At 66.9% G+C, this 16753-nt stretch overlaps 1 protein-coding gene across 1 annotated transcript in view; it reads right to left on the bottom strand.

Annotated features, from left to right (window-relative positions):
* CBFA2T3 (CBFA2/RUNX1 partner transcriptional co-repressor 3) overlaps positions 1 to 16753 on the bottom strand; it is a 44659-nt gene that overhangs the window by 11405 nt on the left and 16501 nt on the right. The window contains exons 2-4 of the mRNA XM_069497841.1: positions 7492 to 7637; positions 4487 to 4564; positions 161 to 402 (exon numbers count right to left, since the gene is read on the bottom strand). Coding sequence (XP_069353942.1) covers positions 161 to 402; positions 4487 to 4564; positions 7492 to 7612 — 441 coding nt within the window. The 5' untranslated portion in view covers positions 7613 to 7637. The remainder of the gene's footprint in view (positions 1 to 160; positions 403 to 4486; positions 4565 to 7491; positions 7638 to 16753) is intronic.

The following is a 16753-nucleotide window of genomic DNA, read 5'->3' as shown; positions in this document are numbered from 1 at the left end:
CCCCGTCCCGTCAGCGCCGTCCCGGGGCCGTGAGCGGGCGGGCGGGCGGGGGCCTGAGAGCCGGGCAGCACGAGACCGAGTCCGCCCCGGCCACCGGCACGCAGCCCACTCAGGCCTGGCCGTCCCCGCGGGAACCCGCCTGTCCCGAAACCCGACTCACCACCAGGCCCAGCACCAGCGTGCGCACGCGCTCCCCGATGTCGGGGGAGATGTCGCTGCCGAACTGCTGCAGCGTGGTGAGGAAGCGCTTGAGCTTGCTGAGCTGCCGCGCCCCGCAGGCCGGGGGCAGGTGCTGCGTGGACAGCGAGGCCGTGGACGAGGTGGCCGGGCCATTGCTGCAGCCGTTGGGCGTGGACGGGGCACCGTTGACGGCTGTCGGCGAGTGGCTGCTGCCGTTCATCACTGCGGGAGGGAAGACGGCGTGAGCGCAAGGCCTGGACACGGCGACGCCACGTGACCGTGACCACAACGTCCACAGCGGTGACAGCAGTGACAAGGCATGGCAGAGTGTCACGGCCGAGGGTGGCAGCAACCAAACGACAGAACCAAACGACAACAGCCACCATGATGACAGCGATGATAACAATGAGGAGACATGGGACAGAGGTGACGAGGGTGACGGTGGGGTCCTAGGCCCTCGTGGGGGCCACTGTGCCCAGTGCCTGGGGCGTGTCACCCATCTGTCCTCACAGCCACGCTACAAGGGACATTGGCACACGGGGAGGGGACGCCCTTGCCCTAGGCTCCCCAGCCGTGTGGCACCGGGGGACCCGCGTGCTGGCGATGGCTGTGGAGTGACCTTGATCTGAGTGTGGCCTCCGGGCCTGGCACCAGCCCTGGCCTTGCTCTGGGCCGAGGTCAGGCCCTTTCACCCCAGGACCCCACAACTGGCCTCGGCGTCCCCCATCGGGACCTGCTGGCTCTCGTCCCCCTTTCTGGGGGCTGCAGGGACTCGGGAAGTAAGTTGTCCCCCCCACAAGGCTGGGGCCGTCACCTCTGCCGCGACAGCCCCCACCACACCCCCGGGGCCTCCCCAGCCCGGAGAGCGGCTGAGGGGCTCAGACAGCGGCAGGGGGGCTGGGACACCCAAGGACACACAGACGCCTGCGCACACAGGCCCTGGCGGGTGCGAGCTGAGGACACGCAGGTGACCTGAGGGACAGCTGAAGGTCGGGCTGCAGGGGCCGCCCTGCCAGACACAAAGACGAGCCTGCCTGGCCCTGCCCTCGGGGTCAGCGTCCCAGGGCCCTGGCCGGTGCCTGAGGCCACCGTGGAGTCTCGGGTCAGGACCTCGGCCCTCAGCCTTGGGTGATGGAGGCCAAGGCTGTGCCTGTGGCATCTCGTGACCTGGCCACCTGCACCCTGTGCCCTGGCCTCAAGAGTGTCTGCAAATAGGTCAGAGGTCACAGGGCTCCCAGGGCCCTTGGTGGCGGGGAGGGGACTGGACGCCCCTGGGAGGCCGTTGGCCACCCACCCCTCAGCCCGGCCCACGGCACTTGGCCCAACCGGCCTGCGCCCTTCTGCGCCCGGACACACTCGCCACACGCTGCTCCCGGAACCAGCCCTGCACGCCCTGACTCCACGCACACGCGTACACGCTCCTGTCGCTCACTCTGCCACGAACCCCTCCCTGTCCGGCGGGTCTGCACGGCGCCGGGCTCTCCTCTCCGGTGCTCAGAGCCCCCGGCTCCCTCAGGCCCGGCTCCTCCGAGGCTCCAGCCACATCCTGCCACCTGGGAAGCGGTTCACTGCCCGCTCCGTGGGGCCGGGGTGCCCAGCCAGGCCTGCCCTGCCCATCCGGGGGGGTGACCGCTGCTCACTGGCCTCCCAAGCTGCGGCTCTCACTGGGTCCACTCACTTCTGTCCCCACCGCAGGCCCAGGGACCGTCCCCATGGGCTCCTGACCGGCCCACACCCCCACCGGACGCCCTCCTGCCCTAACCCTCAGGCTAGACTGCTGCGCCCTCCCCCCCGGCTCCACCTTCCCCAGAAGCTGTCAGGGCTCCTGCGCCCGGGACCCACCGGCACATGCCGCTCCCCACTGGCAGGGCTGCGGGCCTGGCAGGCGCACCCCACACACACGCAGACCGTGCTTTGTCACACGTCTCCCCCGGGGCGGGAGAAGACCAGCAGGGTAGCCTGGCTCTGAGACATGACCTCCCGCTGTGGCCACCCCACAAACCCAGCGGCCACTGGTAGGGTTTTGGCCACTGAGCACAACAAGAGCCGAGCCCAGACGTCGCCGTGGTGGGGGTGGGGCAGACATGCCACTGTTGGGCCCCCCCCCCCACCCCCCGCGCAGGGCCCTGGTCTGCTGTCCTTCCCCCTGGGCCATGCCGTCACCCCTGCAGGGCAGAAGCTGGGACAGAAAGGGGGCCACACAGCTCAGGGCCCCACAGAGCTCCTGGATGCCCCAGGCCATGCGGACGTTAAGCCGATGCAGGCTGCTCTCGAGGGCCCGGGGAGGCCGCCCAGGTGACGAGCAGGGCCCTGCCGCCAGGCCCAGATGTGCCGTGTGGGTCGGACTCGGGCCTGGCCTCAGTTTCCTCATTTGCAAGTATCCCTCAACCCACCCTGAGTTCCACGGGGACCCCAGGGGTCAAGGGTGGTGTGGCCGGTCCCGTCTTGCTGCACACGTGTGTCTCCCCAGCGCCCCGAGATGCCCGGTTGGCTTTACGTGCGGGTGTGGTGATTCTGCCCAGCAACGAGGGCCCCCCACCGAGCAGGATTCTGGAACCCCCCGCTGAAGGTGGGGTTGGCACAGAACTTGAGCGTGTGAGCTGCCTCCCCTGGAGGACAGGCTGAAGGACGGGAACCGAGGGGCTACCAGGGCTCTGGATCCTTCTCAACACAGCTGCCCCCGAGATGCACGTGCAGGTGGAAACCCATCTGCCCCCCCTGGTCTGAGCGATCTCGGAAGCTCCCGGGGCTCAGATGGACACGTGGCCGCGATGGCCCCACTGGGCACCACACTGCCCGGCTCCCCGCGTCGGGGTGGATGGTGGCCCCAGTCTCTCCCCTCTAGGCTCTGCCCGGAGGACGCCCCCATGGCACGAATCTTCCCCTCACTGGCGCGCTCCAGCCGACCCCATGGTGGACGCTGACATATGTACCCGGTCAACATTGAGGATAGCCACTCACTGTCACCCGGCCAGGCCAGGAGGTGGCCTGTCACCACGGGAGACATCCCCGTAGCCAGAGGCTTGCCTCTCAAGGCCAACCTGGATGGTCACCAGGGGTCTGGACCTTCCAGTGGCTTCTAAGGCACGCCACCGTCCGTGCCGCCTGGCCCAACCGCCAGCCCCTGGCCGGCCCGGGCCCGGCCTCCCTGGGGTTCGCTTACCAGCCTTGCCCGGGGCGCCTGGGTGCTGCTGCGGCCTGCTCGCCGCTTGCTGCCCGACTCCCTCCCGCGGGCGGGCCCAGCACTTGCTAAAGAGACGCCGAAAATAGCCGCGGCACAAGTGCTTTCGTTCCCGCAACAGGTGTGTTACTAAGTTAGACCACACACGTGTCCCGGGCTGAGGTTTGGGGGCACACGCTAGTGGCCACGCGGCTCCCCCAGCCGCAGGGCCTCGCAGGGGTCGGGCTGGGACAGAGGACCCCACGGGCAGCCCCCTCACCCCCCGCCAAGGGGCTCCGGGCAGCTCCCTGGACCTGGGAACCGACCGTCACCGTCACAGAGCCACACAGCCGATGATGACAGCCCCGGTCCAGGGCTGCGTGCCAGACGCCAGCACACGGCCACCACGGCCCCGCACCAGGACAGCAACAGGGACAGCACCTTAGTACAGGAGCAATGCGCAAGGGCGTCGTCCTTGTTCTCAGAGCCCGGCAGCCACGCCGAGGCCACGCCGGGCTGTGCCAGCGTCTGTCTGACGGCTCGAGTGTGGCGTGACCGCGCGGCTGGCTGGCAAGGACTCTACGTGTTGCCCCTTGAGAGCTTCTCTTTCCTGAGCACCCGCTGTGGGCCAGGCACTCGGATGGAACGTCCCTCGGGACCAGTCTCCACGGGGTGCCAGTGTGTGCCAGGCCTCCCCTGTGTCACCTCCCGGCTGCCTGTGTCACCCTCAGCACTAAGTGCCAAGAATACTCCCTTTTTACAGCTGAGGAAACTGAGGCACAGGGGGCCGTACCTGCCCAAGGTCCCCCTACCAGCAAGAGTAGGAGCTGGGACTCCGCGTGGGTTGGGGTCTGCCCTTGGGACAGCTGAGCCACCTCTCGGAGCTCGGGGATCGGCCTCGCTGGCCCTGCTGTGCTGCTTGGGAAAGAGCCGCCCAGAGAGGCTGCCCAGCTGCCTGGGGCCCACAGTACGTGGCGCAGGCTCCGTGGACTCAGGGCCCTGCCGCTCTGCTCTCCTGGACCTGCCCCATCAGAGCCTCTCTCAAAGGAGGCAGGACGCGCCCGGCGGACGCCATGTGGGCGCGAGGCGGCGGGTGGAGGGCGTGGCCTCCCCCGGGAGGGCCGTGGTTCCTGGCACGTTACTTACAAAGACAGACCATTGACCACTTTAAGCAGCCGTGGAAGCAGCCGGGGGGCAGCGCCGGCGTGGGCCCGTCCTCTCGATCTGCGAGCAAAATAAGAACAGGCTGTCAGCAGGCGCCGGGCAGGCGGCCCCGCCCTCGGCGCAGCAGCGGCCTCAGGTCCTGACGCCGCCACCACCTGGGGCCTCCACTCCTCGCTCTGGGCTCAGTTTCCTTCTGTAAAATATCGGGGCTGGCTGGGGGCTCACTGAGGTGTCTGCAAGAAGCTTGGCGTCTCCCTCACCCTGTTGCGTGGGGCGGTTTTCATTTTTATTGGAGACGGGGTCTCGCTCTTGCTCAGGCTGGTCTCGAACTCCTGAGCTCAAGTAGATCCTCCCGCCTCAGCCTCTCAGAGCACCGGGATTACAGGCGTGAGCCACCGTGCCTGGCCAGCATGGGTTGGTTTTTTAAAACCCTCTTCCTAGAAGGTGCCTAGCGACTCATTGGCACCATCCTCAAGGGACCTGCAGCCTAAGCTGTGTGTTTTAAAAGTGACTTGAGATTCAGGGCTTGGAGTCTCTAAGAGGAACCCCAGGGTGGAGCAGGCTTGGAGGAGAAAGCACCAAACAGGAAGGAAAATTTGATTTGTCTGAGCTGAGTGGGCGGAAGCCACAGGGGCACAGGCTGCAGCTCTGAAGGTAGTGAGCCCCCTGTCCCAGGGGCAATCAAAGTGGGATGCAGCCCAGTCCTAGAGGAGCCGGTCTGGTCCCTGCCCCTTCCCAGAGTCCTCTCTTCCCTCAGCCTCCTGTCAATCCCGCCAGCCACACCGCGATGGTCCTGCACAGCCCAGGGCAGTCACCGTGCAAGGAAGACCATGGCCACCAAGTTGCGGTTCAAGGTCGGTCTCTTGTCAGCTCGGCTGGGAGGCCGATTCCTGGGGAAGCTCCAGCAGAGCTGCGGGGCCTCCCCGAGGGCGGCCACCAGCCAGGTGCGGGGACGTGGTCAACCACCCGGCTTTCCGGGGATCAGGGAACAAATGTGAGGCCACCTGGGGGGCGGCTGGAGCCTGGGACGGACGTTCCTACCAACCCGATGGAACCAAAGCGTCAGCTTAGAAAAGAAAAAAACGTCTCGTGTCTTCATAAGCTCTGTGTTCTTTAAATAGAGCCGGGTCCTCCACCCCAGAAATGTAACCTGACGGGGCTGAGCACTGGCGGGGCAGGGGGGACCCCGAGCCACACCGCCGGCTGCCCGCACGGCTGTTCTCAGGCCTCGCGGAAACAAAGCCCGGAGGTCTCAGCTGGTCCCGACCGGGAACACCTGGTCCAGCACGCTCGGGACAGGGGGACACAGTGGGTGGGGCGGGGGAGACGCACCCACGGAGGTCAGCGACCAGGCCCCGAGCCCATGCAGACCACGGAATGGTCTCTCTGTCCCTGACGCGGGGGCCAAGCACATTCCGGGGGAGTCGCTGTCCCAGGCGGTGCCCCCCAGCCCCGGGCGCGGGAGCTGCTGCCCTCACGGCCGACTCCCTTCCCGCCGTGCTGAGGGGGGACAGGTGAACGGGACACAGGGCCGCAGCCCCTCTCTCTGCCTACGCGCTGGACGTGGACAGACACCACTGAGTGGACAGGACAGTGAGGACCGTTCTGCACAACAGGGAAGGGTGACCCCAGCCTGGCCACGTTGCCACGTGAGAATGACGCATTGTTGCCACGTGAGAATGAAAGTTCAGCCAACATCTGCACTAGAGCACTGCGGCCAGCGCGGGCAGACACAGGACCCGCATGGCCAGGACCCGCAGAACCGCTGGGTGCTGAGTCCGGCGGCCACGGCCCCGTCCTGGCTGTCAGAGGAGGGCCGGGGCCGTTCCTGTCTCCACACACAGCGGGGCGCTGGCTTGGACCAACCCCTGCAGAGAGCCGGAAGCTTCTGGTCGAGTTGAAGGTGCAGGGAGGGGGTGTTAGGCCGTTAGGCTCCCACTATGTGCCGGGCGCCGCACTGGGCACGTTCCCAGACGTCCCTGCCTCCCGGTGGCCGCACCTGGGGCAGGTGGTGTGGCCCCTCACCAGCCCAGGCCGCCCGGCTCAAAGCCCACATCCCACAGACAGGGCAACCCGGCCCGCACCCGCTGCCTGACCCGACAGCTGGCATCTCTATCTGGGTGGAGGGTGCTGCCGCCCGGGGACAGACCGCAGCCCACCCTGGCCCACCTTCCAGCAGAGCCGCGGGGCGGGGGGCTGAGGAAGCAGCTCTTCCTGGCCTGGGGAGGACCAGGCCCACCAGGATGAGGAATTGGAGGCTCCTCCCCAGAGGGGGGCTTCATTTGGGTTCCAGAGCCCGGGCTCTGGCTTCTGCATGTGGGGGTGGCACGTGGACCCCCCCATCACCACCAGGAACACTGAGGACACACTCCCGGCCGCTGGCCTCGGGGGGCAGAGAACACTGTCCCCCACAGTGGCCCAAGCCTGGGGGCACCCTCTTCCCAACCACTTGAGACCTCAGAGTCACTGGGTCATAAGCTTCTTGCCTAAAAGAAAAGGTGCTCGGATGGCGGCCGTGCAGGAGAACCAGCCGCCCCTGCCCCAGAGCCCCCGGACGCCCACCCAGCAGGCCCAGCCCCATCTGCCCAGGGCTGGGTCAGCCACGGCCCCGGCGCTCGGCCGGTCCTCAGCCCGGCAGAGGCTGCAAGACTCCTGGACTCAGAGGCTCTCTCGGGGCCTGCACTCAGGGAACCTGCTGTGACCTGGGGACGTCTCTGTCCCTCTGAGTTGGCAGGTGGCACCCTCAGCAGGCAGGAGCCAGCCCTGCTCTGTGGACGAGGACCCCAGGCCCGAGAGGTCCTGAAGGTGGCCCGGAATGAAAGGGCTGGGACCGGAACCTCCAAAGCTCGGCTCTTGGCCACCACGGACCCTCCGTCCTGGGGCCTGACGGCAGCGTTTACTGGCTCAGGCCGAGAGTTCAGAATGTCACACCCCGCGGGGGCTCCCTGGGGGCGGCGGTCCCCCTGCCCAGGGTGGGGGTCACTCACCTGTGTGCGGCGTGAAGGACGGGGGCCGCGTGGCCCCCTGGGAGGCGGCGGGTGGCGGAGGTGGCATGGCGGGTGGCGTGGCCCGGGGCTGTGCCTTCACCTCAGCGGGGGAGTCGGGCATCGCTGCGTCCTGCTCCTGCCGTCGGCTGTGGTCGGACCGGAGCGGGGAGAGAGAGGGAGAGGGTGAGGGGGTGAGGAGGGTGAGGAGGGCGGAGGCCCCCTCAGCACTGGTTTGGGGCCTGAGTGCACAGGCTTGGGTCAGCCCGTGTCAGGTGGCCCAGCCGGCAGGGGACAGGTGACAGGTGGGCACCCTCAGGGTGTGGCCGCACCAGGGAGCCCCCAGGCCTGCACTTCCTGCAGCCCAGGGGCTGGCAGCGCCCCAGGCAGCGGTGCCATGCCCCACCTGCGCCAGCCCGGTGCAGCCAGACGGGTGCCGCCTCCCCACCCGGTCCCTGTGGCAGGCCTGCACTGGGCCCGGGAATCTGCATTCCCAACACGTCCCCAGGTGAGGCTGCTGCCCTCAGGAGGCAGTTCCGGGTCCTCTGCTGTCAGACACTAATGGCCCCCCTGGGGAGGGGCATCCACCCAGGGTTGGCGGGGGGGGGGGGGCTCCTCTATTTAACCTTCTCCTGCCCGTCAGTCGTGTGTCCAGCCAAGGCTGGGAAGTGTCAATTTCAGGACGTTCCTGCCCTGGCCACGCGGACTGTGGCCACCAATGTCAGCACCACCTGGACACAGTGGTGGTCAGGCCCTGAGGCTGAACACGGCTCCCACGTGGCCTGAGCTCACGCGAGTGTCAGGCGCCTGCTCAGTGCGGGGAGCCCAGGGGGGCTGGACCCGGGCCTCCCACCGAGTGTCTGGGGTGCCCTGCAGGGGTCGCGCCAGGCCGGGAAGACCTGGGGGCCTCGGCTCGGACCTCTCTGGCCGTGATGAGGACAGGGCAGAGCTCACACTGCCCGAGACCCCCACACGCCCCCCTGACAGCTGTGGGGGCCCAGTGCGGGCCGGGGGAGGAGATGGGGCCAGCGTCTGGGCGCGTGACACCCGCTAACCGTCACTGTGACCACCGTCAGCAGGTGCAGAGACCCGGCGTGGGCCGGCCCCCCAGCCTCTCCGGGTGGTGATTAATAAATGGCTTTTCCCGTCATCACACAGCAAGTACCGCACAGACCTCGCCTAATCTCCCACCCCCACCTTGCACGGCGGGAAGAAAAGCTCGGAGAGGCTCCGGATGTCCCAGCGTCCTGGGGCGGGGTGGGGGGTGCCGGGGTGGGGGGCTTGGACCAGCTCTGTGCTCCGGGGACCCGCGGGGAGGCCGGGGGGGGGGGGCAGCCGCCGACAGCAGCCACCCAGGCCGCAGCACCTGTCCCTCAGCGCAGCCGCCGGGCTCCCTCCCGCGCCCGCCCGGCCCCTCCACCCGCCTGTCAGAGGCTGACGGCCCGGCACATGTGTGGCCGCAGCTGTGGGACTCGTCAACGCGGTGTCCGGCAGCAGGGCGGGCGGCCAGTCCCCAGTCCCCAGTGACAACCAAAGAAGGCAAAGGTGGCCGGCTGCCCTGTGGGGTGCGGGCCTGTCCTGACCAGCCCTTCGTCTGAGCAGGCCGCCCTTGGGCTCGCGTGGGAGGGGCAGGCGGGGACGGGGCCAAGGGCTGGCACTGGGGACACAGGCCGGACGCCAGGGATGCCGCCTGTCTGGAATTTCCAAAGCCCTTCGTGGAGGTGGCCTCGCTTGAGCCACGAGAATCGAAGGAAACCGAGAAGTGAGGAACGCGCTAGGCTGGGCGGGTGGGGCCCGGCTGGTGGGTGCTTGGCGATCACAGCCATTTTACAGACAGAGAAACTGAGGCTCGCGGAGGGCGAGTGACGCGTGCGGGTGTCAGAGCCAGAAGCACCAGGAAACCCGCCGAGCCCTGCGGTGGCCGGAGACGAAAGTCCCGACCTGGACTGGCCCGGCCGTGGCCCAGGCGCCACGCTGGGCAGCACCGGCCCGGGAATGGCGGGTGGGAACGGCGGGTGGGCGGCTGCCTCTGGGCAGGGGGGTGCCCCCTCATCGCTCTGAGTCAGGGGTGGCACCGCAGGTGTCCTGACTCTGCACACGTGACTGTGAGGACAATCTTCCCGACACCACGGGGTTTTCCTCCAGAGCTCAGAGCTCCATGAGCAAGAGGGAGCCGTGGCCACCAGCGTGTCCCAGCCCCAAGCCAGCAGCCAGGGGACAAGCTGGGGCGGCAGCAGCCCTGGTCCCCAAGGACACCCTGTCTCCTTTCAAATACCTGTGAGCCGGCTCTGCAGGGGCTGAAACCTGCCCCAGCAAAACCAGGGCCCAGCTTCGCACGTGCAAAGTGTGGACTCTGGGGAAGGGACGCCCCTGCCCGGCCGCCCGACACAGGGGTCCCCGGGCAGCTGCCGCCCTCAGCCACAGCCCTCAGGGCCCCGCATGACATCTCCTCACTCCTCCCCGGCTCAGAGTGCAGCGTCCCTGGGAAGAATTCTCCTGCAAGGGGCTGAGCCAACCCTCGCTGACCTCCTGACAGCCCCGGCATAAACATTGCTCATGGGTGGGGAAACTGAGGCACAGGGCGGCGGAGAGCCATGCGTGGATCCAGACATCCTGGCTCAGCCGCCTCTTCCCTCCTGGCCATGGGGGGCAGCTGCAGCTGAGAGCCCCGGGGCGGGGCCCGGCCCTCCCTCCGTCCGTCTGCGGGTCTCTGCTAAGCCTCCCCTGCCCCTCTCTGCAGCGCCGAGGGGGGCGTTTCTCATTGTCTCCCCCCACCCCGACCCCCCGCAGGGCTTGGTCCGTCTTTCTCACGCTGCTGCATCGGGAGCCCCCCCCAGGCGTGGGGCGGGCGGGGCTGGGCGTGTGCTGCCCCTCGGGGCACAGCCTCATGGGGGTTCCTGCTGAGCTGCTGCCCCAAAGGCCGTGAGCTCCTCCAGCCCCGGCACAGCCTCACCCGCTTCCCCAGCTCCCGCCCTTCCAGAAAGTTCCCAGACTCTGGTGGCTGCTCCCCAGGGCCCATGGGAGACCCTGTGTCTTTCCCAGACGGCGCGTCCAGTCCCAGCCGAACGTCACCAATCCGATGACAGAGGAAACAGCTTTCCAAGTACGGGCGGAGCCGGTAGGAAAGAACACAGAATGTGCCGGAACAAGCCGCTCCATCCATCACTGTCCCTGTCCGCCTGTGGTTCCCAGCCCGCCCTGCCCAGCTGGGAACCGGCTGCAGCCCCATGCTCCCAGCCCGGGTTCTAGAACCCTCCATGGGAGGTGGCTCCCTGAGCTTCAGGGTGGGAGCCCGTCTTCACGTCCTGCCACCTCTGGAAGTAATGACCCTCCAGTCTGATTCTGCTGTGACCTCAGTGACCCTCACAAAAGCCGCACGGGGGCACGGGAAGGCGGGCAGGTAGCACAGGTGACAATAGATGGCACAGGTGAACTGCCTCGGCTGCTCCTGCCTCAGGGCCTTTGCGCAGGTTATGAAGCCTCACTGCGAGCCGGGCCTGACCTGGGCATCTGTGCGGATCCCCTCGTTTCATCCCCCACGGGTCTATGCGGTCAGCAGATGGGGAAACTGAGGCAGGGGGTGCCGGGCCTCGAACCCAGGCAGCCTGGCTCCGAGTCACTCCCTCCATGGTCCTGGGATGGACCCCTGTGGGGCAGCAGTCAGGGCCTGGCGGTCCCGGGACAGACGCAGCCTCACCGGCTGCTCCCTGGAGCTGACCACGGCCCTCGGGGCTCCGGGCCTCCCTGCCCCGCCCCGCCGGCCCCTCATACCCCCAACGGCCGAGAGCTCAGAAGCAGCAGGTCCTCTCCTGGCTGCCGGGCGGGCTCGGGGCCCGGTGCGGGGCCTGCACCCTGAGGAGTGGGGCTGTGCCTCAGTTTCCTTCTTTGTCAAAGGGAAGTGTTGGCAGATGAGCTCAGGTGACCTGGGTGGGCAGCCCCCACCTCCCCACTGTGGGCTGGGGACGAGGACGCAGTGGCAGTTGGAGAACCCTGGGGGGCTTGGACGGCACCGTTTGGCTTCTCTGGGTCACGCGGTGCAGCGTCCCCTCACAGGGGGTGCAGGTCTGTGCAGGGAGCAGCCCCTGCGAGGCCGCGGCCAAGATGGCGCTCGCTGCCCGCAAGAGGTGAGGTCACCTGAGGCCACCAGCCATGGCCGCACCTGCCAGGAACAGGGTCCAGGCTCCGAATTCCAGCTCCCCCCTCGGCCGGGCAGGCGTCGATGCTGGGAGACCCCCGGATGGTCCCTACGTGGGGCCTGGAGGCCCCGGAGCACTGAGCTGTTTAAAAACGCCCCGAGACGACACAGACGCCTCCCGGGGCCGCTGACCCAGCGTGTGTGGCCGTTGGGCCCTGGCGCAGGCGAGACGGCGCCGCGTGACTGGCGTGCAGGGGGCCGAGTGAGGTGTGGACGCACGGTGGGGGGGGGGGCCACGTTGAGTCTCCAGACCCGGCTCGGGCCCAGAACACCCTCCCCCGCACCTCCGTGGGCCTTCTGGAGGCTTCTCTCCTGAACCCCCATGGCCCAGCCACAACGCTGGAGTCCTTGGGGTCTCGCGCAGCCGGGATGATCTCCCCAACAAGGCCGAGCCTCCGGGGGCGCCAGGAGAAGGGGACAGGTGACCCCTGGAAGCCACCACTTCTGAGAAGGCCGCCCGGGTCGGGCCGAGGCTCCCAGGCTGAGGTGACGGCTGAGGGGAGGGTCTGGGGCTTCCTCTGGGCAAACCCAGGACACAGAGGACCCCGCGTGCGGTGACTGGGGCTGACCCCCAGAGCCAGCGTTGGGCGGGGCCTCTGGTCCCCGGGGCTCTGCCGGGCGGCGGGAACGGGGGTGGGGCGCAGCGCTAACACGTCCCAGGCTGGGACTGAAGCCGCTTCCTGCATCTGGTCCCCATCGAGCCCCGTGAATAACCAGTAACATAAAAATACAAGATTAGTGTTTTCTCCCCACTGGGCAGGTGGCCCTGCCCCCGAGGGGACGCAGAGCCAGGTCCGGATTCCGCCCGACCCAGGGCAGACCCGACCACCCCCACCCCGCCTGCTAACTCGCTGCCGCCTGGCGCTGGGCCACCCCCGGACAGGACGCAGGGACCCCACGACCCAGGGCTGCAGATGAGGAAGGTGGAGGTGGCCAGGTTGCCATGGCAACAGCGCTGGGCAGGCCTCGGGAGACCTGGTTCCCGTCCCTCTCTGTCTGGACAGCTGCATGGCGCCAGGCAGACTCGGCGTTGCACCTTCCCTCGTGCGGGTGTCTGAGGACCAAGGACCGTGTTTGGATGCTGCACTCTGAGGGTGAACCTGAGCATCGCCACAGGAATCGGGAGCTGGGACAGAGCCGTCCACGCCTTGGGTCACTCCTCTGCCCCGGCCCGCCGGCCACTGTTGTCCTCCCTCCCGCCTGGCCCCGGGGCCTTTGCACCTGCCACAACGCTTCCCCGAGATCTCTGCAAGGCCATGTCCTTTTCATCACTCAGGTTGTGGCTCAAACATCCCTCCTCAGAGGACCCTTCCCTGAGCACCGAACTCAAAACCGTCCCCAGCCCCAGCATGTCCCACCACGTCACCCGTTTACCTTCTTTGGGGCGGCTCTCGGCACCCGGAGGCACCGTTTATGTCGGCCCTTGTGTGCACTGCCCGCCTCCCTGAGGACAGAGCCCCGACGGTGCCCAGGGGAGTTGCCGCCCAGCCCATGAGAGGGACCCTCCACCTGCTCCCCAGGCAGCAGGGAGAGCCTGGCTCAAACCGGCACCTGTCCCTCTGCTGTGTGAGTCGGGGAGGACACCCTCGCGGGAGCTATTTGAGTCTGTCCTGTGACAGGCACTCCTCCCCGCCGTGGGGTGGATTCACTGCAGAGGACTCAGTTCTCCACCCTGCGGAGCCCACGCCCCCCGCACTGTGACTGCAGCTCTCCCCGAGGAAGCAGGGAGCCCGTTTCCCTGCCCCTCGGACCTGGGCTGCCCCAGGACTGGCTCTGGCCAACAGGACACGGCGGAAGTGACGTCGGCCACTCCGAGCCTGGCCGAGAGAGGTCACCAGCTCCACCTGCTCCCTCCTGGGTCCCCAAGTGAACACGTGCCGGCAGCCACTGCGGGACGGGACGCACCAGCTGTCCCGGCCGAGGCCACAGCTGCTGACGGGGCCACAGCTGGCCACAGACCCAGGAGCAAGCCCGGCTGAGCCCACAGGAACCACGGAGCGGAGCCTGCCAAACCGCCGACCAGGAGGTCCGAGAGCCAGAGCACGGTGGCTGTTTTAAGCCACTCCGTCTCGGGTGGTTTGTTACACGGTGACGGTGAACGGGTACACGCTGGTATGTAGAATCTCAACGTGTCAGAGCTGGAAGGCGCCCGAGAGGCCGCAGTCAGACCCCACAGATGGTGACGTGGAGGACGGGGCAGGACAGGGGACTCGGGCTGGCGCCCCTCCGGCTGCACCCACTCCCCAGCGGTGTCGGCAGGCTGGGCGGATCCACCGTGAGGCACGTCCTCTAAGGAGATAACCAGGCACACCAGACGCTGTCCCCAGGGTGCTCATCACGGTGGCGAGTAGACCAACAACAGGATAAACGACCCCTCAGCCAGGCTGGGTACACTAGCGACCTTACAACCCGCATGGCAGGTGCACTCACTCTGGACAGCTGCCCGGCAGCACCCGCTATCCTGAACGGTGCCCCCATGGCGCGGCAGACTCACTTCCGGGACGGAAACAGCAGAAGCGCGAACAAACGTCCGCTGGGACCGACACACACGCACCTTTACCACCCGTCTTGTCACAGGAGGCCCAGGCTGGAAACTGCCGAAATGCCCATCGACAGCTGAGAGATTCCCGAGCCGTGGCCTTCCTTCTGGGGACATCAGGACACAAGGACCAACAGGACCAAGCACAACCCGGACGGATCTGACACGCACGGCGGGGGGGCCAGGCCCTGCAGACCACGGACGTGAGATCCCATCTGCCCGGAGTTCACAACCCGGCGACACTGCTCTGGGACGCCAGAGGTCAGGACGGGGGACAGGGAGTGACCACAGGGGCCCGGGGGACAGGTCAGAAGACGTCTGTTGCTCTGGCTGACGGTCACACGCGTGTGCACGCTGTTCTCCGTGTTGTACTTCAAGTGCATGTTTACTTGCGAAAGTGATGTCACGGAATGCCGTCCACTGCCGTGGAAAAGTGACCCAGGAGCAAAATCAGACGTGGCAAAGCGTGTAATTCCATCTCGGAAATGCATGTAGGAACACGGCTGGAAAGGAAACGCGGCATGTCCCTGGGCAGGAGACAGTCAGGCCTGCCGTGTTCTTGCCGGCGGTTTTAGAGGAGGGTCGGGTGAGTCTGGGGCCCGGGCTTTGGTTTGGCCTCGGAGCCCAGAGCCCTCGGTGTCCCATGACGCGCCCAGAGCACGTCGTCCCGGCTTCCGGGGGCCGAGCAGAGCAGGAAAAGGCTGGGGAGGGTGGAGAGCTCCAAGTGGCTGGAATTAAAACCTTCCGCGCTCCCCAAAGGGCCGCAAATGGGACCCAGATGTCCAGGCCTGCTGGCCGCGGCTGGCACACAAAGAGAGCACATTCCTCCCCAGCTGCTGAGGCCACGCCGCCAACAACAGCCGTCCCACCCCCAGAGGCGTGGGGGGGCGGCCGCCATCTGGGCCGCCCGCTGCCTGGGCTGGGGGGTGCCAGGCGGGCGGGGGCAGAGGGAGGAAGCACGGCCGTGCACGCTGGGAGCTGGCGGAGCCAAGCACGGGCCCCGGGCAGGGGCCCACCTGCAGCCTGGCGGGGCCAGCGGGGTAGTGGGCTGCGGTGACGCACGTGGCTGCCTGGGTGGGGACTCGCCACTGTCAGACCCTCACCCCTGCCCCCTCCTGTCTGACGACCCGCAAGCCCCCTCGCTTCTCTGAGCCTCAGTTTCCCCATCTGTATGTGGAGTGGCTGCTGTGCCTGGGGCCCGAGGGCAGGGGCAGGCGGGGGCAGCCAGCGGAGGCTCCTGCAGGGAGACCCTGGTGGACGGAAGAGTTCAGTGGGGCAGGGCAACTGCGGACACCGTGTGTGCATGTGCGTGCGTGCGTGCGTGTGTGCACATACATGTGTATGCGCATGTGTGTACTGGGGTGGGGGTGTCTGCATGTGCATTTTCTCTAGGGAGGGGTGTGTGGCCTCAAGACACCTCGCAACCCCCCACGGCCGAGCAGATGGCCTCGTGTGCACAGAGCATCTGCGGAAGGGGACGAGACGCAGCCTCGGGGAGGACGGAGCGGGCGGGGCAGGGAGGCGCCCCCCCCCCCCCCGCCGCCCCCCCCTGCACGCAGACCTGCGGTCCCCAACCCCGGGGCCTGTTAGGAACCAGGCCACACAGCAGGAGGTGATGGCAGGTGACCCAGGGAAGCTTCACCTGCATTCACGGCCGCTCCCCATCGCTCACGGCAGGCCCTGAGCTCCGCCTGCCGTCAGATCAGCCGTGGCACGAGACGCTCACAGGAGCGCGGACCCTGCCGTAAACTGCACGTGAGGGATCCGGGTTGCGGCTCCTTATGAGAATCTAACGCCTGACGATCTGACGTGGAGCAGGGGTGGAGATGCGAGCGCCGGGGAGCGGCTGCAGGTACAGATTATCATTCGCAGGGAGGCCTGACTGCACAGAGACCATGATAAACCAACTGCTGGCAGACTCATATCAAAACCCTGTCAGTGAGTGGCAAGTGACAATTAAGCTGCATCCGGTGGCAGGCTTTATAGTGGTAAGTGAGCTGATGTACTTCAGTTGTACAGCTGTGTGTGGTGGCAGCTTTAAGTCAGAATCCGAGACTGATTTTAGTCCACACGTGGCCTGCCCATTATTGACTTACCACTTCTGTCCACCCCCTTCCCGCACCACACACCGTCTCAGTCGCGGTGTTGCTCAGCCCACAAGCTAACTCCAGGGAAAATGGGTAAAACACAAACGTCGCTGGAGAGCTTCTCTGCAAAGACCCAATGATGAGACAGCAGAAGGCTCTAAGACTGCCGACAAAACGAAAGCTGCATTTCAAAGAAAATACCAGGAGCCCTACTTAAATTATGGGTTCACGGCAACAGGCGATTCACATTCTCCAAGCCCGCTTGGTACATTATGTGGCGACCGGCCGTCCAACGAAGCCAGGAACCCTTCAAAACTGCTTCGCCACGTGGAGACTAAGCACCTGCACTAAAAGACAAGCCTTCCGAGTTTTTCAAAAGAAAAAAACATGAACACAAAGAACAGAAGCAATTATTGAAGCCCACAATTTCATCCGCGGTGTCTG

Source organism: Eulemur rufifrons, chromosome 23 (genome assembly GCF_041146395.1).
Source record: "Eulemur rufifrons isolate Redbay chromosome 23, OSU_ERuf_1, whole genome shotgun sequence".
In the NCBI taxonomy this organism is placed as follows: domain Eukaryota; kingdom Metazoa; phylum Chordata; class Mammalia; order Primates; family Lemuridae; genus Eulemur; species Eulemur rufifrons.
The sequence above is the reverse complement of the archived record's forward strand: the minus strand, read 5'-3'. Positions and strand labels throughout refer to the sequence as shown.